General features: G+C 40.5%; 1 protein-coding gene across 8 annotated transcripts in view; it reads left to right on the forward strand.

Moving 5' to 3' along the window:
- Scn8a (sodium channel, voltage gated, type VIII alpha subunit) overlaps positions 1–23,563 on the forward strand; it is a 115,086-nt gene that overhangs the window by 39,274 nt on the left and 52,249 nt on the right. For all 8 annotated transcript variants that reach the window (XR_001232232.1, XR_001232233.1, XM_013508490.1 and 5 more), the window contains 4 exons: positions 307–513; positions 1,660–1,953; positions 8,730–9,092; positions 22,585–22,714. Coding sequence is in view for 6 of the 8 variants with exons in the window: in XM_013508490.1 (XP_013363944.1) it covers positions 307–513; positions 1,660–1,953; positions 8,730–9,092; positions 22,585–22,714 (994 nt within the window). In the remaining 2 variants the exon portion in view is untranslated. The remainder of the gene's footprint in view (positions 1–306; positions 514–1,659; positions 1,954–8,729; positions 9,093–22,584; positions 22,715–23,563) is intronic.

Consider the following 23,563-nt stretch of genomic DNA (forward strand, 5'->3'; position numbering starts at 1 on the left):
GAAAGAAAAAAAATAAAAATAAAAATAAAATCAAAATTTTTTCTGTGAAAAGAGTTTGTAGGGAATATTTGAAAAAGGAAGGAGATTTTTGTCATATAGGGTGGCAGGCATTACTGTCACTTAGTGTGAGTTAAGCACGGGGAGGCCACTCAGCCCCCGGGGGAGCTCAGGGTCTCCGCAGGAAGGGCAGTGACTGTCCTGTTCACACTGCCAGTAGCTCTCTTATAGTGAAACTGAACTCATGAGGGGTTTTCAACCTGCTTTGTGTGATGCAGGTGTCTCAGAAAGTGGGATTTGCCTTTACAGACCTTACGAGCGGCTGGAAAAACATACATGATCTTCTTCGTGCTGGTCATCTTTGTGGGTTCTTTCTATCTGGTGAACTTGATCTTGGCTGTGGTGGCCATGGCTTATGAAGAGCAGAACCAGGCAACGCTAGAGGAAGCGGAGCAAAAAGAGGCTGAATTCAAAGCAATGTTGGAGCAACTTAAGAAACAGCAGGAAGAGGCACAGGTTGGTGATTGATTCTTTGCAGCAAGTGCTCCCACCTTCCTGCCAGATCGCAGTGACGAGGACGCCATCTGATCGCCACAGTAGTTGGTCTTTTCCAGGCACACTGGCGAATAGAAGTCGTTAACCTGATTAAAATAGCCCACTTCGTTCCATTTGCCCTAATAGCCAAATTGTTTGTTAAGATGCGATTTTATTTTTTAAGAGATGAGGGCCTCTCTGTGTTGCCTGGGCTGGCCTTAAACTCCTGGGCTCAATCTTCCTGTCTCAGCCTGCCGAGGACCTGGGACTATAGGCACGGGCCACCCTCCTGACTTAATATGATCTTTTGTTCACTCTTTCAACTCTTCAGTGCTCTGACTGGAAAGAAGAAAGAAACCAGAGCAGTTTTTATAGTACTTCATATAGGCGCAGCATTTTATGGTTTTTGGGGTGTGGGGTTTTTTGAAGCGGGCATTGAACATGGGCCCTCATGTATACTAAGCATGGCCTTTACCCCTGAGCTATCCCCCAGCCCAAACCCAACCTTTTTGTGAAAAAGAACATTGGATTCTAATTTAAAAAGAAGATAAAAGACAAAATATTAAAGTAAAATTTGAAAAACAGACTAAATATTAAGGTAAAATTTGAAAAACAGACTTGTGACCCCATCACCCCAGTACTTAATTTTTTTTAAGAAAGGCTCTTGCCATGCTGTCTGAGTGGCCTTGAGCTCAGCTGTCCTACCTCAGCCTCCATAGTGGCCCACTCACCTGCATCCCCACCACACCTAGCTGCTAACACTCAGCTTTCTAATCCTTACTTAAATATGCATGGATTTTTACATTGTTACCCCCATAATATATAATAAAGTTTCTTAGCACTTATTTCCAGCCACTCAGAAGTGGTCCCTTGATACTAAGAAGGCAGTGGTGTTCTTGTTTAAGATTATCAGAAGGAGAAACCTCAAAGTCTTCACCACTAGATTCTGTTCAGTCAAAGTCATTTAGAAAGTGGAGACAGCCAGGCCTGACTACAAGTTCCTTGAACAGCCTGGTTTTCGCTCCCTTTCTCTGATTATGGCAAGGAAAAGCTCGGTCCTCCCTGACTGGTGTGGGCGGCCCCAAGTCGTGCTTCTGATCTCTCTGTTGCCTGTGTCTCCTTTCCTAGGCTGCCGCCATGGCCACCTCAGCAGGCACTGTCTCGGAAGACGCCATCGAGGAAGAAGGTGAAGAAGGGGTCGGCTCTCCTCGGAGCTCATCTGAAATTTCTAAACTCAGTTCAAAGAGTGCCAAAGAAAGACGAAACCGGAGAAAGAAAAAGAAGCAAAAGGAACTCTCTGAAGGAGAGGAGAAAGGGGATCCCGAGAAGGTGTTTAAGTCAGAGTCAGAAGATGGGATGAGGAGGAAAGCCTTTCGGCTACCAGACAACAGAATAGGGAGGAAATTTTCCATCATGAATCAGGTACACTCTTTGTGTTGAGTGAAATAAACCTGAGAGATTCCAGTGTTCCTAACCCTACTTGATTTTGTTTTCCTCTTCGGCCTTAAAGTTTCCAGAAATATCACTGTGTCCCCAGTCTTTCCTGTCCATTCTCCATGTTATTCTCCTTCGGAACCATGAGAGTTGATGAGATCATGCACATAGAATGTATCAGGTGAAAAAACAGTCACCGAAGAAACAAGCATTGGGGTTTGTGGGCGTAAAAGATGGAACTGATTTTTAAAAAAGAGAGAAAGAGATAAATAGGCATTAGAGGTACTGAGAGAACCAAGAGGTAGAGGAACTAAAAGTGAAGGGTTGGAGAAAGCAAGGCAGTGATCAGTGCATTGAGATTTAACAGAAGTGCCCTTTGGGCTTGGGAATGTCAGAATCATTGAGGACTTTTAAGACATTTCAGTCTATAGTAAGAATGGTTGCCATATTCAGTTTGAAGTAGAGACAAGTGTAGGATTCTCATTTAAGCTTCTTTAAAGAATATGAATAAAAATAAGCATTTTTATATCAGAATCATTGAGGACTTTTAAGACATTTCAGTCTATAGTAAGAATGGTTGCCATATTCAGTTTGAAATAGAGACAAGTGTAGGATTCTCATTTAAGCTTCTTTAAAGAATATGAATAAAAATAAGCATTTTTATAATTTGTAAGGGGGGAAATCCAGGAGAGGTAGAGGTGCAGTTAGAAAATGGAGACTAGAAGTGGGTCATAGTCTTAGAAGTTGGGGAAAGATGTGGTCTTTTAAAGGACTTACACCCTGAAGCTGCAGGAATAGTCAGAGGTGAGGTGCTTACCTTTGTTGTCAAAAATATGACCCCTGATAGTCTGGTTTTTCCATAAGGTAGAGAATTAAAAATCTTATTGAAGGAGATGGGAGGTTGAGTTGGGGGCAGTTAAAAGAAATACTGACAGTTCCAAATAGTAAGAAAATGGGAGAGAGAATTCCCCTAATTAGATTAATTGTATTTGCTAATAAAGGCCCAGCTGTTTAACATGGAGTTGATAGCATTTTTCTCCCCCTCGATGGATACTGTCTGCCTTTTCAGTGTCCAGTCACGGTGCCCCCATATTTAGCCCAGAATGAGCTGCTGGATGTTTCTTGTCTGTGATGTTTGTTTTCTGCCCTCCGAGGTTTGCTCCAGAAAGCTGTAAGAGACACTCCGTCTCTCAGTATCCGTGTCATGGTTATTCTCTGCATCTTTTTCTCAAGGAAACTTGCATAACCCTTATTCTCTAAGTGGAAAATTTTCTTTTTTCCATCAACTTTTTTATGTATATCTTCATTTCTTCCTTATGTACATATTTATGTTTATATCTCCTCTTGCAGTCCTAGAGTCAGACTGCTTCTTTGCACATGGTGCCGTTCAGATATTCTTAGACAAGTGGATGCAGGAATTTCGGAAATCTGATTTAACCCCTTCTGGGACTTCTTTATGACTGGTGCCACTTGTGCCTCACCTTCACATCACCTTTGTCCTAGTTCCCTTTTAGGAAAAAGTGTGATTACAACTTTGTTACAATCCTGACCTTGTTTTGAGAGGCATCACCGAGCTTGGTAATGAATACCTTAGTGCTAGTGCTTGGCCATTGAATAGTCCCTGATTAATCCGTAGGCTTCAGCACAGAGCTACATTGATTGCTCCCTAACTCAAAAAATAAAACTAGGCTTCTGAGCTGTCCTGCTTTGCATGAAAATGTCCACTTCCTCTGATTTCTCCATTTGAAGGAAATCATAGAGTCCTAGAGGCCGAGGCTAACTGCCAAGAGTTGCTTAGGAGACACACACACCTTGCCATAGTAATATTCTTTGCCTCAGTGCTCTCCTGCATTTGCTTGGATTTCATTTGGAAAAATGACTGAGAAAAATAGGCCTAGACATATTGGCTAACAGATCCAAGGTTATATAGCTAGTAGGAAGCAGTAGAGCTAAGTCCGTCTGCTCTGGAACTTTCCTCCTGGCCACCCCTGATAGCTAACCTGGACTTGGCCTGGCTTCAGGTTTCCCCCAGTGCGGTTGAGGCATGGGTCCATTTCCTTTACGTCCTTACATTCTGAGATTATCTCGAGACATCTCCTCCCCACCTGTCTCCTACCCATTTCCCTATGTTGTTAGGGCTTAGGGCAGTTTGTAACTATTGGTTAGAGTCCATATCAGCAAAGTATTTTAATTTTTCTTTTGCAGTAATTCTCATACTTTTTTAGTTGTAGGACTCCATAGCTTTTTATGTACTTTTAAGATAATTTTAAATCTTTAAAAACTATTGAAGGCCCCAAAGAGCATTTCAGACATATACTTTTGGGGCCGAGAGTTTAGCTCAGTGGCGCGGCATGTGCCTGGCAAGCGTGAGGTCCTGAATTCGATTGCTGGTACCTAAAATAAACACTTAAAATAAATAAAAGCATTAAAATAAATAAATAAATACTTTTAATTTATCTTTTTAGAAATTATAGCTAAAATTTTTTTAATATTTACTAATTTATGTTGTATTACTAACACAAATTACATATATTTTTATAAAATGAACTGTTTTTCAAAACAAAGTGTAGGAAAAGTAGTATTACTGACATCTCTTTAATTCTCTTTAATCTCTAGTTTAATAAGAACAGAGTATCTTAGTTGCTTCTACATGCATTAAATCTGTTGCAATACCTTTTTTTGGTTGCAATATTTGAAAAAATCCAATATCATATGAATATACAGTTACAAAAGGGAGGAATAGCTCAATAGTCTTTTCAGATAATTTTGAATGTTCTTTCCTGTTATTGTCCCTTGTTTTTGGTACCGGGAATCAAACTCAGGGCCTCGGGCTTGCCAGGCAGGCGCTGTGCCGCTGAGCTACATCCCCGGCCCCATGTTACTATTCCTAAACCCAGCAGTGGCCATTTTTTAAAATAGTTGTAGTACGGAACCTAAAACTGTATCAGTAGCTTCATACCCAATTATATTAAAATCCTTTGCTCTGTTTTATACCATAGATCCTCAATTTTTTTTTAATTAAATGACTTTATCTAACTCATGTACCAAACTAGTATTTCTCCTGCCCTAAACCTCCACAGGGCCAGGCAGTAGACACCTAGGTGCCACCTCTATAGAGCAGAGCCCTCTGAAATTACCCGGACTACACAGTCCTAAACTTGCTCAAATTGACCTACCCTGCTTCACCCAGGCCTCCCTGGAGAAACAGCAACGAAGGCTTTGGACCATGTTTTCCTCTTCCCCTTCTGCCTCCTGACTGTCCCTTACACGTCCCGTGTGGTATTCTTGGGCATGGCATGCCCTCCTCTCTTGGGAACGGAGTTGCAAACTCTTCTTTTGATGGCTGTTTCCTCTGTATCTGCATCTTAAGAAACTTACCATTTTCCAGCCTCTTTCTTTAGAGCAGTTTTTCTCAAACATCTGTGGTGAAGCACTAGTTTTTTTTCACATTTTTATGAACTGGTACTTACTGTGAAATACAGTAACAATGAATTTCTAGAAAAACTATCACATTCTTGGATGTTTTGACAATGTTAATTGCTACAAAAATTTCTAAATGTTTCTCTCAGTTTCTTTGCATGGCTCATTGTAAACCAGTAACAGGCCTTGTACTACCACTGATCTGTGAATCACACTCCTGAGTAGAGCAGGTTCAGGAGAGTGAGACGGCAGCTCAGTGAGGATGCCCAGACAGTGCTATGTGAGAAGGGAACAGTAAGGGAGATGATCCTGATCGCTTTACCAGTCCAGCAACCTGGGGAAAGACACAAGTGACAGCTTTCACTCATAAACAAAACCCAACCGACCAGTGCACCTCCTCCTCTCCAGCGCAAGGATGCAGCAGCAGAATAAAATAAGTCATGCTGACCAGAGATGTTGCTTACCTGCATCCTTTTCCTAGAGGCATATAAATAGCACATGACATGTGACCTTTATGTAAATGATCTGTGATTAATGATTTTGTTGATATGGCTCCCAGTGATCAAACTCATTTGTGTCTTAGACACTTGTGAGCTGCTTAGAGCCAACGCAGGAAAAGACTTCATAACAAATGAAGACAGGTGAGAAAACAGAACATGCTGAAATTAGAATTTTCTAAGAAAATGTACGGATCTAAGGGCAGGGGGCTCATACATGACTGGAAGAGACAGACACTGGGAGCGTTTTGAGCACAGAACTAGAATGGACTTCTAGACAATGGACTTCTAGACAATGGACTTCTAGAATGGACTTCTAGACCAAGCCAGCAGTACTAAAGAGGAGCTCCAACGGTCCTTCCAAGGTTATCATCAAAAGTACTACCTTTAAAAAGATTGTATCATCGGGCGTGGTGGCACACGCCTGTAATCCCAGCACTCGGAAGGCTGAGGCAGGAGGATCGTTGTAAGTTCGAGACCAGTCTGGGCTACAAAGTGAGCTCAAGGCCAGCCTGAACTGCATAGCAAGACCCTATCTCAAAAAGACAAAAAAATAAAAATAAAAAGATTTTATTGGCACAGACCCAGTCCATGAAGACATTGCACAGTGCAACCATTTTAGAAGGTTAAGGCCTACACTTTCAAGCAAAAAACCCATATAGTTTAAAATTCTGAAAGTTGCTTCAAAGTCTTAATTGGACAAACTAAGTATCTCAAAGTAGTAAGGAAAAGTGCCTAATGTCAAACGTTTGTCATGTTTGTTTCTTTTAGAGCAGTGGTCCTCAAACTGGGCTTTGGGGTCCTCAAAGACTTTCTAAGTACAGTTTTAAGGAATCTGATGTCCAGGCCTGAGCCTTACGTGTAACTGTACCTGAGATCAGCCCTGTGGTCCTAGCACAGCGGCTCACCATTCCCCTTTGCAGAGGCATTCTCCTCGCACTCATCGAAAATGTTGCACGGTTCTCACCCCGCGCTTCATGTCGAGCATTGCTCTGCCGTACAAAAACCTTTGGGATGCCAAACCAAAGGATAATTGAAAATATTAATAACTGTGATACCTGGGTGTGGTGGCACATACCTGTAATTCCAGCACATGAAAGGTGAGCTAGGGTGAATTCGAGGTTAGCCTGAACTATATTATAAGATCCTGTCTCAAAAAAACAAAAAAGAACAAGAATATATTAGTGGCTATAACATTTTTTTTATTCCAGGAACCTTAAATCGTTGTAAGGCTTTCTGAACTTATCTGTGTCTTACGTATTTCTCCTAAGAGTGAAACAGAGTTATAATCAAGGGTATTAGGATTCTGTAAATTCAGTATTCAGGTGATTGTCACTGGAATACTGTACATTTATAAAAAATGAAAAATGAGGTAGTACTTCCTCACCTAAAAATAAGTCTAATCTAGCCAATTGCTTTGACCCTGAGAATGGATTTGCCAACTAGATCATGTGCTGGACACTCATAAATAAATTAAATCTGTGGCTTTAAGGTTTTGATAAAAATATATTTAAAGCATTTGATAAGAAAAAGTCATTTTATCACGAACTTCCCAATGATGTAAAGAAGTTAACAATGTTTTAAGTATTCCAACCTTTTATTTGGGTTAGAGAATGTGCCTTTAAGTAGAAGAGGAACTTGTATAGCAGTAACCCCTATAATTATTAATAAATAATAAATCCTTTTTTGAATCATTTTCAGAAATCAAGAAAAGTATTTCTAACAACTACATAACAAATTCTTTGGCAAGTTAGGTTTTCAGTTCTTTATTTTCAACAAAATTAAAACAGGACCTAATTTGTCAGCTGACAGATCATTATAATATATTTTGCTAATAGTTTGCTATGTGATTTTTTTGGCATGTAACTTGGAAGAGGTCCAAGGAATTGAGTAACGTTTGTTACTATAACAGATTTCTTCCTGTCCAAGATAATACTTATGTAAATAAGGTTTCTCAGCACTGAACATGTATTATTAGAAGAAGGGGGGAATTGATGGGGAGCACTCTCATTCTAATGGCGTTACTATCAGCAGATATTGAAAAAATTCTCATCCAGTTCACTGGATGCATGAGTTCACTTGTGTATTTTAACAAAATTTTCTTTTTAAACTACTTGTAAAGTGTGTAATATATTTGGGTAGCTTGATCAATTATTCATGAGAATTGCAATGAAAATCCAGGAGAATATTTAAAAATTTCTTAGGGACTTGTTGGTCACAGGAAAAATTCTTAATTTTAAAATTGTTTCTCATTTTTGTTGCAGTGTTCAAGGGTGGTCAGCAAAATGCATTAAAACATTTAAAATACGTCTGCATAAAATTTTCTAGTGAGTGTAGAAATACGAGGTGAAGGAGAAAAGAAAGTTTTCTGGGTTGTAAAGAGGAGTTTACTTAGGAATTACATAATTTATAACTGGTCATCTAGGAATTATATATTTAACCTTTTTATTTTAAAAAGGCTATGCTGACTTTAAAAGAGGTGGGAGAAGGCGTGTATAGTTTTTGACCTAACTCAAAAGCAGGGAGACCAGGGACCAAAGTGCAGCAAGGACTGCCTTGAGTAAGCTAAACACACGCTGCGTGTGAGCCCAGGGTGAACGTGAACACGGAGATGGGCTCCCTGGAACAGGAGCTCGGAGTGTCTTGGTGTTAGCGTTAGGTGGGTCTGTCACTGGTCAAGCACAGGTGTATCCCAGGGATACGACGGAAGGAAGTGACAGTGGGAAGTGAAGGGCAGATCTTGGCGGGAACGCTGGTGTTCTGATAGGCTGGCCGAGAGACCTAGCCCCTTTGCTCCCTGGATTTGGCGGGCTCACGCCACTCTCCTCTCTGTCTCCCTCCCTGCAGTCACTGCTCAGCATCCCGGGCTCCCCCTTCCTCTCGCGCCACAACAGCAAGAGCAGCATCTTCAGCTTCCGGGGCCCGGGGCGGTTCCGAGACCCAGGCTCGGAGAATGAGTTTGCGGACGACGAGCACAGCACGGTGGAGGAGAGTGAGGGCCGCCGCGACTCGCTGTTCATCCCCATCCGGGCCCGGGAGCGCCGCAGCAGCTACAGCGGCTACAGCGGCTACAGCCAGGGCAGCCGCTCCTCGCGCATCTTCCCCAGCCTGCGGCGCAGCGTGAAGCGCAACAGCACGGTGGACTGCAACGGCGTGGTGTCGCTCATCGGCGGGCCGGGCTCCCACATCGGCGGGCGGCTCCTGCCAGAGGTGAAAATAGATAAGGCAGCTACTGACGACAGTGTAAGGAAGTACACACAGCCAGGCTAGGCATGGCAGTCTCATGCGCCGCCCGGCCCTGCCCATCCCACTGCTCCCTCCTCCCGGCCCTACGCATCCTGGCCTTTCTCTTCTCGGGCTCTGTTTGTTTCTGTGGGTCTCTCCAGGCCTCCCTCTATCCTCCCGCTTCTCTTCTTTCTTTTGTTCCCTACTCCGTGTCCTCTGTCCTCCTTCCCCGTTTGACTCCCCCTTTTCATCAGCTCCTTTTATCTTACCCCTTCCTCCCCTCTTTGCAAGTCTGTCTGCCCATCTCCTCCCCCTCCCCTCCTGGCCCGCTTTGACTGACTGCCGGGATGGAATGAGAATGCCACGGTGCCGCCACCAGGGACCAACTTGAGCCGGTTTGGAACCACCATTGCTTCTCCCCCATTTCCTCTCTTCTTAGGGAAACAGCTTGGAACTTAAAGGCTTTATTCTTTCTATTAAAAAAAAAGCACTATCATTTGAGATGATTTTCTGACTGCTTTGCAAGGATGAGATGTCATTTTTCCAAAGAGGGAGTTCACCCGAAATGGTGGGGTAGGAGGTGTGTCCCAGGAGAGCCAGGCCAGGAGAGGAAAGAAGCCCGTAGGAGACTCCACCAAGTCTCTTAGAAGGGATGGAAGTGGAAATAAGTCAAAGGAGGAAACAGTGGGAGGTTGGGGCCAGAGCACATGGCGTATGTGGGAGGAAGGAGAAGGGAAGCAAGAGATGAATATTAAATGTAATCAAATGTCAGGGTCTGGAGGAGTTGCATATAATAGCTTCACAGAATCACTTGTCTAGGAGTTCGGATAATGGTCCCCCTCTTTGGGAAATGCTATCTCTTTAACAGTTCTTTCAATTCTAAGCTGTTAATACCTTTTTTTTTAACTTTTAAATTTTTATAATCTCAGTGATCCTAATCTTTCCCACCTCTAATTCCTTAACTTTCCTTGGTGCCTCTTTAGTTGACTGTGGTGCCTTGAGATAGCATGTCAGTTTACTCTGCTCTAACACTCGAGCATCCTCTAACACAGCATGGAGAGAGCCAGCCCTTGGATCAGCATGGTGCATGTGTGGAGGGAAACTGGGTAATCGTGGATGAAGTCTTTCAGAATGATCTGTGTTGCAGGACTTAGGCCAGTTATAAGAATATAGGTTAAAAACAAAAACAAAAACATAAAAATTCAAACTGCAGCACTAGGGAAGTTTCCCGGTGATGAGGTGCTCCTGGTTATGCACAAGGCCCCACTTTCAATCCAGCACCTCAGGCATGCAGGCAGGCAGGCAGGCAGGCATTCAAGAACCATTATGGATGTGCTTGATATTGTTTCATATGTCCCTGCCCTTTTATTTAAAAGGAAAATATTTCCCCCCTTACAATTGTAGTTGTTCACAAGCTACCAGTTAGTCTGTGTGTGGGTGCAGGGAGTTGCTGATTTGAAGTCAGGGCCTCACGCTTACTAGGTAAGTGCTCTACACTGAGCTGCACCCCAGCCTATAAAGTATTTTCACATGTATTATTTAATTTGTTCTAAGTAAATGTGTTAGAAGGCTAACAAAATGAAGATTAGTATTCCTGTTTTTGAGATGGGAAGCCGACTCAGAGGACTTATATTTGTTTAGCCTTTACAGCTCTGCAGCGCTAGAGCCAGAATCTTAAACCAGTTTTCTGTCTCCCAGTTAATTTTTCTGTCTTTTCTTCACAGTCACTTGGCCATTAGTACTTTACTAGAGACATTTATTTAATATCAGCAACTATAGGAACTATGACAAGTATCATTAAAGTTTCCCCAAACCCAGAGAGGTAGCCAAAATAAATGCTTCACATGATTGTGTTTAACTTTGACTCTTACTAATTCTGTGTCTGAGGGTAAACTGTGGGCTCTACAATTACATGAATAATTATATTCGCTTTAAAAAAAAAAAACCAAGAGCTGATAACAATGGAGAGTGAGGGACAGGCCAGCGTGATAGTACAGTTGGCGCAATGCAAATGTGTAGAACTAAATTGAATGCTGATGTCATGGCAGTTTTTAAAAATGATTAAGCCAAATAATACAGTTTGCTTCTTTCCCTGAAAAGAAGGGATAAGAAAAGATGTCAACACGGAGTTTCAATTCTAGCTGAAGGCAGATGATCAGGTTTGGGGGTTTTGTTTTTGTTTTTGAGCAGCTTCTGTTATACTGTGTGGGAGAAGAATTTGAGAGTCAGTTGAACAGATGGCTGTGGAATATAAAGCTTTCTGCACCACCCTGCGCTGCGGCCTGCAGAGCTCTGCCTCTGGTTTTCAGGGAGCCTGCACACTCAGCACCCTGTAAGCGCTGGGAGATTCTCGGCAGTGGTCCAAGTGATGATGGTGACTGAACTGATGATTCCCAATGCCAGGGGGTCAGACCCCAAAGTGGCAGGAAGACGTGGCTAGGCAAGAGTACATCACTCCCCAGGGCTTCATCACTATGAAAAGCTATGTCATTAGAAGCCATTAAAAAAAATTCTTATAGCCAGCTGTTACTGGTGTGGGAAAACCCTAGATTAATAGGTCCAAAAGAACATAACAAGTAAACGGAAGCATACAATCTATGGTATGAGGTCACATCCATATAAAGACACATTACATTTAAAAGGTGACTGGTAAAAGTTAGCAGTAGTTACCTTTGAGAGGAGAAATGACTAGTGACTTCTTTTTCTTATCCTTTTCCAGTTTTCTACAATGGGCATAATAATTATACCTACCATATACTGAATTGTACCACAATGTAAAGGCATATATATGATTTATTTCTTATCACCACCCTACTCAGTAGGTGATTTTTGTCCTTAGAGATTGGGAACTTACTTAAGTAGAACTTGTACCAAGGTTTTCCTGATGTCAAAGAGATCTCCTTGGCATCTTAAATATTAATTCCTTTGAAAAGTGGGAAAAATAGTCATTTTTCTTGGAAAGACACAATATATTAATACTTTTAGGTTAATATTGCTAATTTTAATTATAAAATTTGAGGTATTAATTGCTCACTCAGGCCAAATGAACAGTGACCTCTTTGCACATCAAGCTTGTTGGGTGTGTCCAAAGCCAAGGATTAGCTTGTCTTCACCTGAGCTATTTACGCTTGGAGTTGTATATACTCGTGCTGCAGGGAGCGGCGTAGGAGTCGCTGATGGCTTACAAGCACGTTTTACGCAGTATACATGCTTGGCCTATGACATGTACTTTTTCCTGTGGCCTCAGACTAAGAAATATGATGTGCTGTTTTTTGGGGTTTTTTTTTGTTTTTAAAAAAGGCATCCAGACATTACACCACTAGAGTCTCATCAAAAACTTTCACATCTTCATTAATTATGTAGTTACAATTGAGTGATGATGATTTTTTCATAGTTTGGGGATTTTCACTTTTGCTTTTTTGCCATAGCAGGGCACTTTCCCATTTATCTCTGATCCAGGACAGTTGGTGAGAATCATTACTCTTCAAGCATAAAGAGAGCAGGTGCTGGCAGCAACCCAAAGTCACATGTAACTCAGAAATCATGTTGAGCTGGGTGTGGTAGCGCATACCTGTAATCCCAGCACTCAGGAGGCTGAGGCAAGAAGATCACTGAAAGTTTGAGGCCATACCTGTAATCCCAGCACTCAGGAGGCTGAGGCAAGAAGATCACTGCAAGTTTGAACATAGTGAGTTCAAGGCTAGCCTGGACTACTTAGACCCTGTCTCAAAAAAAAGAAAGAAAGAAAGGAAGAAAGGAAGAAAGGAAGAAAGGAAGAAAGGAAGAAAGGAAGAAAGGAAGAAAGGAAGAAAGGAAGAAAGGAAGAAAGGAAGAAAGAAAGAAAGAAAGAAAGAAAGAAAGAAAGAAAGAAAGAAAGAAAGAAAGAAAGAAATCATGTTAAAGTAGCTTGCCAAAGCATTATCTCATTTAATGCTCCCAGCCTCTGCCCTATGAGATAGATAATACTATTGTTTGCATTTTTTAAGAGGCAGCTAAAGGCTTAGAGGAGTAAAGTAATTTGTCCAAGATTGCACAGTAAGCAATACAGTTAGGATTTGAATTCAGGCAATATAATTCCAGGGCTTTAACCATTAACTACTACACAATACTAACTTCAGAGCTCAAGTTCTTTATTTACTCATGTGATCCTGAGAAATTAAAAATTCTAAACTCATTTTCTTTTCCATTGGGCTGTTGTAAAGATTAAACATAATAACATATAGAAAATGTGAAGGATATTATATAGCCCATTCTTGAGGTTCAGAAAGCCAGTTGCCTTTCCTTTCCTTTCCTTTCCTTGTACTTCTTTTTAGCCCTGGGAAGTAGAGAATGGGATTTCTACTGAGTTGCTTGACTATGGAGGGCTCCTTTAGTATTCCAAAGATCCTTTGTCTGAAAAAGAAATTGTGGTACAATTACTTTAAAGCAGAACACTACAGAAATTTTAGAAAGGCTTGAACAAGAGGTTGATTAATGGCTAGGTTGTAAGAAAAATGGCTGATAAATTTCCAGTTATGTATTTCCATATGAAAGGAATTTACAATCAGAAGTTGAGTTTTCTTGGCAGATACATCGTGGGCAGGATCTGCCATCTGCAGACGCTGTAGTAACTATAAGGAGGACTGCTGTAATTTAGGAGGGTGGAAACCAGTAGCCAAATGCCCTAATAAATTTTCCATTTGGATTAAGAGAAAGGGAACTAACTTGTAGGGGGTTTCACTTTTAAAGAGCTTGGCTAAGTTTCTCAGTTGCTTCCTCAATTAATGACAGTTTTGTTCCAAGGCTCCTTACAGGCTGAATTCAAAACAGACAAAGGTTCCTGATTTAAAAGGTTGTTAGTTCACCAGGCAGGCGTGGTGGTACACGCCTATAATCCCAGCACTCTGGAGTGTAAGGGAGGAGGATCATTGCAGACTGGAGGGCAGCCTGGGCTAAAAAGTGAGTTTGAAGCCAGCCTGAACTGCATAGTGAAACCCCGTCTCAAAAAAATAAAAAAAAATTGTTAGTTCTGCCCCCTCCCCAGCAACCCACTCTTGCTTCTAGGTCAGTGGTGGCGAACCTCTGGCATGCATCCCACAGCGGTCTGTTTGTATCACTGAAAGCTCTAAAAGGTCCGCCATCACTGTCCTAGGTGGTGAGACCTGGGCAGCTGCACCTGTAGTGGAGGTACACCTCACAGAACCCTGAGCAGACCTCTTGTGAGGTTGACTAGAAAGCTGCTCTGGTTAGGAGAGAGTCTACTCCAGCTGCTCTTTGCTACCATTGGCCGTGGTCTGGCAGGAGAAATAACAGCTAGCAATGCTGGCAAGAATGTAAAACAGTACAGCCACTTTGCAAATTAGTGTACCAGTTCCTCAAAAATTTAAACACAGATTTAACATGTGACCCAGTAATTCTATTCCAAGGTGTACACCCAAGAGAATTGAAAACATATGTTAACATTCAGAAAATTTTATGTTAATACATGAATACTCATAAAATTACTATTCATTAGCCAAAAAATAGAAACAACCAAAGTACCTGTTAACTGATAAATGTATTGAATGAAATGTGTTATATCCCTACAATGGAATATTATTTGGCCATAAAAAGGAATGAGTGCTTTTATATCTTGGATGAACTTTAAAACCCTCATGTTAAGTGAAACAGCCAGTCACAAAAGGCCATATTTTATGTGATTTTGTTTATATGAAACACCTAAATGAGGCAGATCCATAGAGACAAATCCGATTATTAGTTTTGAGGATCAAAGTGGAGAGGGGAAGGAGAGGTGTAACAGGTACTATGTTTTTGTTGAGAAAAAAAGAAGCAAGGAAAAAAACATGAAGAACTGGGGTCTTTCAACCCCAGCTTTCAAAACCAGCTAGGGAGGGTGGAACTTCAGGGATGGCTCACGCATACTGGTATTCTGTGCACCTTGATTTCAGTGAATTACGATTTCCTGGTAACATAGGTGCCTTTTTCTCCTCCACTCTCTTAGCACTTTTAAGTGATGTCCTTCCTAGGCAGTTTCAGTGTACGTGATCTTAGGTGTCTGTGTATAGTTCGTTTCTGTCTGGGGTGACAGATCCCGAGAACGAGGTGCCCAAAGATGTAAAGAAAAGGAAGAGAGCCAAAACAAAGAGCTTCAGCCTCGCCTCGATTACAGTTTTCTTCAGCCTTTTACTGGGATACAAACAAAAAGCAGCAACAGGGCAAATGGGAGGAATAATTAACAGGTTCAGCAAGGACAATACAACTTAATTATCACAGGAATGAGACTTGACTTAGCCATCATGTTGTCATTCATCCGGGCATATCTCAGCAAGGCATCTAGTGCTGTCCCAGGGCTTTCCACAGGGGCACAGGTCCTGCTGTCATTTCCTTTTACACTAATGCTTTTGCTAGACTTCCCCCAGAATCAGACAATTATATGGCGTGGTCAGGCCTGAAGTCCCACATAGGTAATACATTGAAAGATAACTAAAGAATGTACTTCTCCACACTTAGGTAATTGCTTTCTATCTCTCCATTAATAGTCTAATTTAATGAGTATTAGACAACCCCATCTATACGATAACCGTGAGCAGACACATATGAAAATAGAACTAGGCCCCTGACCTGACCAAGAAACTAATCTACACTAATTCCCAGGAAACTAGCCTGTTGTAAGTCAGCCTCCCTGGAAACCAGATTACTGTCTCTTGTTACTGTTCAGAAAGGTAAACAGCAAACTGCTCCAGCAATGGCCCAAAGTGGACTGATTAATGTTTTCTGACTCTACTCATTTTTGTCCTCATTTGCAACTTAGATCCAGGTGGGTCGGAGGAAGCCAGCTGTGCACTCGTAATCAGTCAGAGAGCACGTCCTGCTTTTAGCTCGTTCACCTACAGTTCCCCATGGCAATGGCCCCAGCCTTGAACCAAGGCTTGAATGAAGCCTTCCCTTTTCCCCATGAAGCTTTCACTTCCTGCCTTCCTCTGAGTCTGCAGAAGTGCAGATGATGTTGCCAAAACCGTGCGTGACTGACTTCCTCAGTATAGCAAGCTCTGAACATATAGTCTTTGGTTTTCTGATTTGGCTGATCTTTGTATATTTCCACAATACAGATAATGCTTTACACACATTTGAACACTCTGCATCCATACTCCATGTCAAAAGCATGCTACTGCATGATGAAATTGCCTTAACAGCGGGCAGCTCTCACCCAAGAGCTGCCGAAGTTGTGAGTAAGGAGGTGGAGAAGGGGCTGTCTGGCCCGTTCAGGGTTGTCAGCTAAACCGCTCGTGAGGAGCCTCTGCTGTCTTCTCCTGTGTCCATGCCCCGTTCTAGTCAGAGCCGCTACTGCAGGCCACCACCTCCGACTTGTGTCACCGTAGATTTGTTTTCTCTCGTATGTGTAGACTTGTACGGTATGTATTTTCTGTTTGACTTCTTTCATTCAGCAAGATTTTTTGGAGACATATTCTTATTGTTTCAGTAGCTCATTCCTTCTACTGGTGAAGGTGTTCCTTTGTGTAAATCTACCCCAGTTTGTCCATTTTCCTGTTAATGGACATTTAGGCTTTTCCCAATTTGTATTTAGTATAGGCTTTCTCTGAGCATTCTTTTACTACTATTTTGTATAAACAAATGTTTTCATTTCTGTTGGTTTAATACCTCAGAGTGAAATTCCTGGGTCGTATGGTAAATGTATGTTTAACTTTATGAAAAATTGCCAAGTAGTTCTCCAAAATAGTTGCATCATTTTTAAACCCATCCTCTGTATATTACAGATGATGTTGGTCTTTTACTTGTTTGTTTGGTCATGATAAGGATTGAACCCTGGGCCTCATATGTGCTATGCATGTGCTTTACCATGGAGCTACACCTGTGGCCCCTAATTTTAGCACTTTTTTTATTTTTCCCTGTTACTGGGAATTGAACTCAAGGCCTTTGCACTAGCTACTTCCCTAACCTTTTACTTTTTATTTTTTTATCTTTAGATGGTTTTGCTAGGTCCTTAAATTGTCTGGCCTGAGTATAAATTTGTGACCCTCCTGCCTCAACTTTTCAGTGTTCAGAGGTTACAAGAGTGTGCGTCCACACTTGGGTGATTTTAACGATTTTAATGGGCATGAAGTATTATCTTCAGTTTGCATTTGCCTGATGGCTAATGATGCTGAGCATCTTTTCATGTGCTTATTGGCTTTTCATGTCTTCTTCAATGAATTGTTTATTCAAACCTTCTGCCTATTGACTGGTTTGTCTCATTATTAATTAGTTTTTATATATTTTCTAGATAAAAGTCCTTCATTAGAGTTTTTTTGTTTTTATGAAGTCCTGTGTATCAGTTTTTTCTTTTACGATATTACTTTTTCTATCCTGTTCAAGAACTGTTTCCCTACCTACCCTTAAGTTCATGAAGATATTTTGTTTTTATAACTGTTTTTTTTGTTTTATTTTGGTTTTTTTTGGTCTTTTTGAGACAGGGTCTAACCATGTAGTTCAGGCTGGCCTTGAGCTCACTTTGTAGCCCAGGCTGGTCTTGAACTCGCAACGATCCTCCTGCCTCAGCCTCCCGAGTGCTGGGATTACAGGTGTGCGCCACCATGCCCGGCTGTTTTTATAACTGTTAATGGTTCTGGGTTTTACATTTAGGTCTCTGATTTATCTCAAATTAATTTTTGTGTGTGAAACGAGATGGGGTAAACCTGGATGATATCTAATCTTTCAGCACCCTTTGTTGAAAAGGCCTTCCTTTCCCCCATTGAATTGGTGCCTTGGTCAGGTATCCATATTAATATGCCAGGTATAGTGGCACATGCCTGTAATCCCAGCATCCAGGAGGCTGAGGCAGGAGGATCACTGCAAATTGGAGGCCATCCTGGGCTACATAGTGAGTTCAAGACCAGCCTGGAATATATAGTGTGACCTTGTCTCAAAAAAACTGGAAAATTAATTAATTAATTATAAATATTTATGTCTATTTGAGGAATCTCTTCTATTCACTTGATCTTTTTGTTTGTGCTTATGACAATACATGTTTATCTTAACTATTATAACCTTGTAATAAGTCTTGAAGTGAGATAGCATAAGCCCACCAAACGAAAAAGTATTTTTAAGGATAGTTAATAGATACCAATCTTTTTTTTTTTTTTTTTTTTTTTTTTTGGTACGGGGAATCAAACTTGGGACCTTGCACTTGCCAGGCAGGCGCTTATGCCACTGAGCTATATCCCCGGCCCTTGAGGGATTATTTTGCTAGTCTTTAAAATATTATTTTCCTGAATCAATAGATCAATTTCAGGAGAGTATCTTAATTCTAATATCTCAGAATCTACAGTGTGGTTTATTTCTTCACTTATTTAGGCCTTAAGTTTCAGCAGAGTTGGATAGCTTCTAGAAACACCTTGCACATCTTTCTTCAGCTTTATTCCTTGGTATTGGTATTGATACCTTTAACACTTTCACAGGTATAATTTATAAAACTTTATTTTTCAAGTATTTATTTCCAGACTATAAAATAGTTGATTTTTGTATACTGACCTCATAATATGTAACCTTGATAAATTGTAATATGTTGGTTCTATTAGGTATGGAGGTTTTCAAGAAAATTCCAGAGTTTTCTATGAATGCAATAATATTTTCTGTGAATACCAGCTGCCATCTTTATTTATTTATTTAGCTTTATTACACCAACCAGGACTTCAGATGTTAAACTAAATAGAAGTGATGAAAGCAGACATCTTTCATTATTTCCAGTACTAAGGTGAAAGGATTTAAAGTTTCACCTGGAAGGACAATGTTAGCTACAGGTTTTTATAAATGTGTTTTATCAGATTTAAATTGCTACATTCTATTCATAGTTTGCTAAGAAATGTTATTATGTCAAGGTGTTGAATTTTGTTAAGTACTGGTTTTCTGCATCTGTGAGATTATCATTTGCTTCTTCTTTATTTGCTCATTCTTGATTGAATGACGTTGACTTTTTTCCTAGTGTTAAACTAACCTTGCTTTCCTCGGTTAAACTGTGGTTGGTCATGATGTATTTTAATCCTTTGTATATATTGCTAGATTCTGTTTGCCTATCTTTTGTTAAGGATTTTGCAGTTCTATTTATGATGGATTTTGGTTGCTAATTTTCCTGTCTTAGACTGTTTTTGTCAGGATTGACATCAGAGTATGTTAAAAAGTATACCCTTATCCTCTGTGTTCTGAAGAAATTTGTTTACGCACAGTATTTCTTAATATTTCATAGAATTCACTGTGGAACTCTCTAAATTTAGAGTTTTCTGTAGAGTAAGGTGTTTAGATTGCGGTTTTTAATATGGGCTATTGGGGTTTTTTAATTTCTTCTGTTTCCTTTGAGTTGTAATTTGATTAGTATTTTGATTCTTCACAGTACATCTTTATTATTCTAAAAATGTCTGTAGGATTTGTAATGATGTCCCTTTTCATTCCTGAAAATGGTAGTTTGTATTTTCTCTTTTTATTAACCAGTCTTATTGGAGGAATTATCATTTCATTAATCTTTTTAAAGAACCAACATTTAACTTTTGTGATTATCCCTATTTAGTTTGTTCACATACTGTTCTATTAGTTTCCAGTCTATTTTTATGACTTCCTTTCATCTGTTTACCCAGGGTTTAATTTGATCTTTTATTGGCTTCTTTAGGGCATTGATTTTTCTTTAAGGATTTAAAACTATAAAATTTCCTCTATTTCAGCACATAAATTTTGATGCATTGTTTTCTTTAACATTCCGTTAAAATATTTTATAATTTTCCTCTTAATTTCATCTTTGAAACATGAATTTTTAGAACTCTTGTTTAGTTTACAAATAGGTGGGGAATTTTCCGAGTACCATATTTTCACCACAAGACTTTTCAGTGGAACCGATTATGTGGATCTATTCCACATGTTCTTGTCTGTGTAAAAAGAGAGAGATAACATAATGAATTTCGTTTTTCATCTTCTAAAGTAGCCTAACTATGGGCTTTGAAATTTTTGTTTCTTAGTGTCTTGTGTTTCTCCCTTTTAAACCTAAAGAAAGGGGGCTGGGGATTTAGCTCAGCGGCAAAGCGCCTGCCAGGCAAGCGCAAGGTCGTGAGTTCGGTTCCCGGTACCAGAGAAAAACCAAAAAATTAAATAAATAAGTAAATAAATAAACATAAAGAAAGGTGTGTTCAATAATAATGGAGTTACAAGACAAATTCTAATAGTTTTTTCCACATATCTCTGCTCTGGATTATATTCACTTAGTATAGAAACATAAAAAAAAGTTGTATTACTTTAATATTAAGTTTGAGGATGAATTGATTTATGTGGCATTTTTTTAACCCCCAAGCTAGAAGGTGGAGCTGTAGCTCAGTAGTAGAGCATTTTCCTAGCATATGCAAGGCCATGGGGTCCCCCCATCAAAAAAACCAATAACAACCCCCCAAAAATACCTCAAGCTAATTTAGCTTTCCAACAGGGATCATTGAATGCTACTCTAATGATTTGACTAAGTCTTTCAGACTCTATTTTCATTAGTTCTGTTAAGGTTGATGTTAATACAGTCTGAAAAAATTATATCTTGTTATATCAAGCAAGCCTAGAAAACAGTGAGATACGCTTAGTACCAAAACCATATTATATGCAATTTTGTATTTCTTAATGAGCCAGCTGGCCCATCTGACCATACAGCACTTAGAAGACCTTACTCCTTTAAAGTCATCATTAAGAAAATTATCTACTCTGAACTATAGGTTTAGAGAAGGGCAACTCAGTAAAAATGCAGGATCAATACAGAACCAGAAACAAGAGTCTATTGTATGAAACCGTTCTTTGTTCCCTTTTAGATAATTGTCATTTTTAAAATGTAGTAGTTTAGCTTATCCGGTGTCGTGAATATCAGGCTGAGAATTGTGGCAAAAGGTGGGTTATGAAAGAAGTGTATCTTATGATCTGAGACAATGGTTAACAAGCCATACTAGTATAAACAAGATGTTCATATAGTAAAGCAGACAGGAGTTCCCAAGGAAATCATTTATTTTTCCTTTCTATTTCTGCTCTGGCACTGCCAACCAAACTAACTAAACAAACAAGACCCTAGGGTGAACCAAATGTCTGGATCAGTAAAGCAGTCTGATGAAACATTTTTGATCAGATAAATCTTTTGTCTGCCAGGACTTTCTTCTCTGCAGCCCTTAGTATCTAAACATGTTTAAGGACACAAGGATTTTTTGAGGTAGTTCTCCAAAAGTATTTTATTTGCAAAACAACCAGATTCAACCAGGCATGGTGGCACATGGCTGTTGAATTTTGTTAAATATTGTTTTTCTGGGAGGTTGAGGCAGAAGGATTGCAGGTTTGAGGCTAGGCTGGGCACCTTATCAACTTAGCAAGACCGTATCTCAAAGTAAAAGAGGGCTGGGAATGTAGTTCAGTGTGAGGGCTATAGGTTCAATCCCCAGTACGAGATGGGGTGGGTGGGGAAGAGCAAGTTCATTCTGGTACTGATCAGAGGTATACTTCTCTAACCTTACGCGAATATCTCTTCCCTGTCCTCTGAGGGACAGTGACTCTCTTTCCTCTTACCTTTACCATGGAAGGAGCAGCCAGTTTCACTTGGTGCCATGGTACAGTAGACAGCCTAGTTACTAGAGAGATGGGTTTTAAGCCATCCCATTAAGCCTAATCTGATACAGAACAGTCACAAAGAGAATGAGCGAGGGAGAATAAGAAACCCTTAGCTATAGTGCGCCATACCATGTTGCCCACAGCAAAGCATGTTTTTTATGACAGTCTGGTCATGTTTCCTGCCAGTTTTCTTTGGTTGGGAATTTGAACCTTACAGGTTAACTCATAAAGTAATATTGTAAAATGGCAAGATAAATACATACAGTGCAATGTATTTAATTAAGATACTATGTCTTACCCTACTTTCTTACAGTACTGTGGACGGGATTTGGAGTAGAACTTCAGGTTGCCAGTGTTTAGTTGGTGCGGGTTGGATATTTGGAAGGGGCAGTTAGCTAGAGCGGCAGAGCATCTGTCCAGGGGAAAAACAGCATCTTCGATGCTCACTCTGATCGGGAATTAGCATTAATAAAATTTCAAGTACAGGTGAATTTGATTTATCTTACCATATGAGCCAATTCGTATGAGACTAGGACAGGAAAACTCAAGGCCTCCTTCTGGTGGCAGTACCCTAAGAGGTCTGGTCTGTCTGCTCTGTGCTCAGAACTAAACAAATGATGTTTTTAGATCCCAGCCAGATTCTTGGGTTCATTGTAGTTCATTTGCATAAACCTGAATGATTTATCTATAGAACTAAGGATCACCCATGGCCAACTCTTTTCATTCTGCTTCTTAAAGTGACCAGGATAGTATAGCAAATTTAAAAGAAGGGAAAAAAGTAAAACAAAACTGTACTGACAGTCAAACCTCTCACACTGTGGACTGTCTTATCGGTAAGGCCCAGTCTTACATTTATCAGACTTTACTCACCTTACTTGCTTTTTTTTTTTAGGCAACAACTGAGGTGGAAATTAAGAAGAAAGGCCCTGGATCTCTTTTAGTGTCTATGGATCAACTGGCTTCCTATGGACGAAAAGACAGAATTAACAGTATAATGAGTGTTACAAATACACTAGTAGAAGGTATGTGCCCTGTGACGCTAGTGCAAGCTACTGAGATGTAAATATGTGGTGTGCATGGTGAACGTAATCCCTGCCCCTTGATCTTAGTTTTGTAAACACTGTCTGTCACTGAGCTTTAGAAATAGATCTTACTGGATCACAAATTTTCTTCCTAGAGCTATGTACAGAGAATCAAAGATTTGCTGCCAGCATCATACGCAGATAGATAAGGATAAAGGAGTGACAGAATGAGCTGGAAGATCTCAATAAGTCTCAGTAATCACCGTGATAAGAGCTGTTGGGGTGCTGTGAGACATCAGGGAATGTGGGTGAGGCTCTGTGAATATACGCAGTGGTGGAATCCCCTTCATGACCTCCAGCCCACAATAGACCTTCCTCTTTCCTTTCTAACTACTTGCAGCCCTTTCGCTTTTTGCTGAAGGAAGAATGTACTGTGCATTTTGATTGCACCTAATTCTGCATTTCTCCAGACACCCACACATTCGTAAATACAGTTGATGTGTGAGGAGGTAAGCCAGCCCCTTGCTTCAGGCACTCTGTGCTGAGGGAGAGAATCGTAGCAGCTGCAGTAATACTGCGCTCAGTGCCGGATTCTCTGTGCAAGGTGCTTTCTGCATGATGCAGCCTGACCTGCTGAGGGGTTTCCTGTAGACCGCAGTTTGCTGACAGCAGCCCTCTCTCCAGCACTGGCGCACATCTCAGGCTCCTTCTGGAGGAAAAGTCAGTAGGAGATTTTTTCTCACAAGATCCCAGTTGATTCTGCACGTATCTTCTTCATTTGATTCATTTTGATGTAGCTGAGTTGTCTTCTTGTTATCCACACTGTTCTCGAGGCCTCAGGTTGCTGTT

The sequence above is a fragment of the Chinchilla lanigera genome, unplaced genomic scaffold, assembly GCF_000276665.1.
Source record: "Chinchilla lanigera isolate Chin_1 unplaced genomic scaffold, ChiLan1.0 scaffold00146, whole genome shotgun sequence".
NCBI classification, from domain to species: Eukaryota; Metazoa; Chordata; class Mammalia; order Rodentia; family Chinchillidae; genus Chinchilla; species Chinchilla lanigera.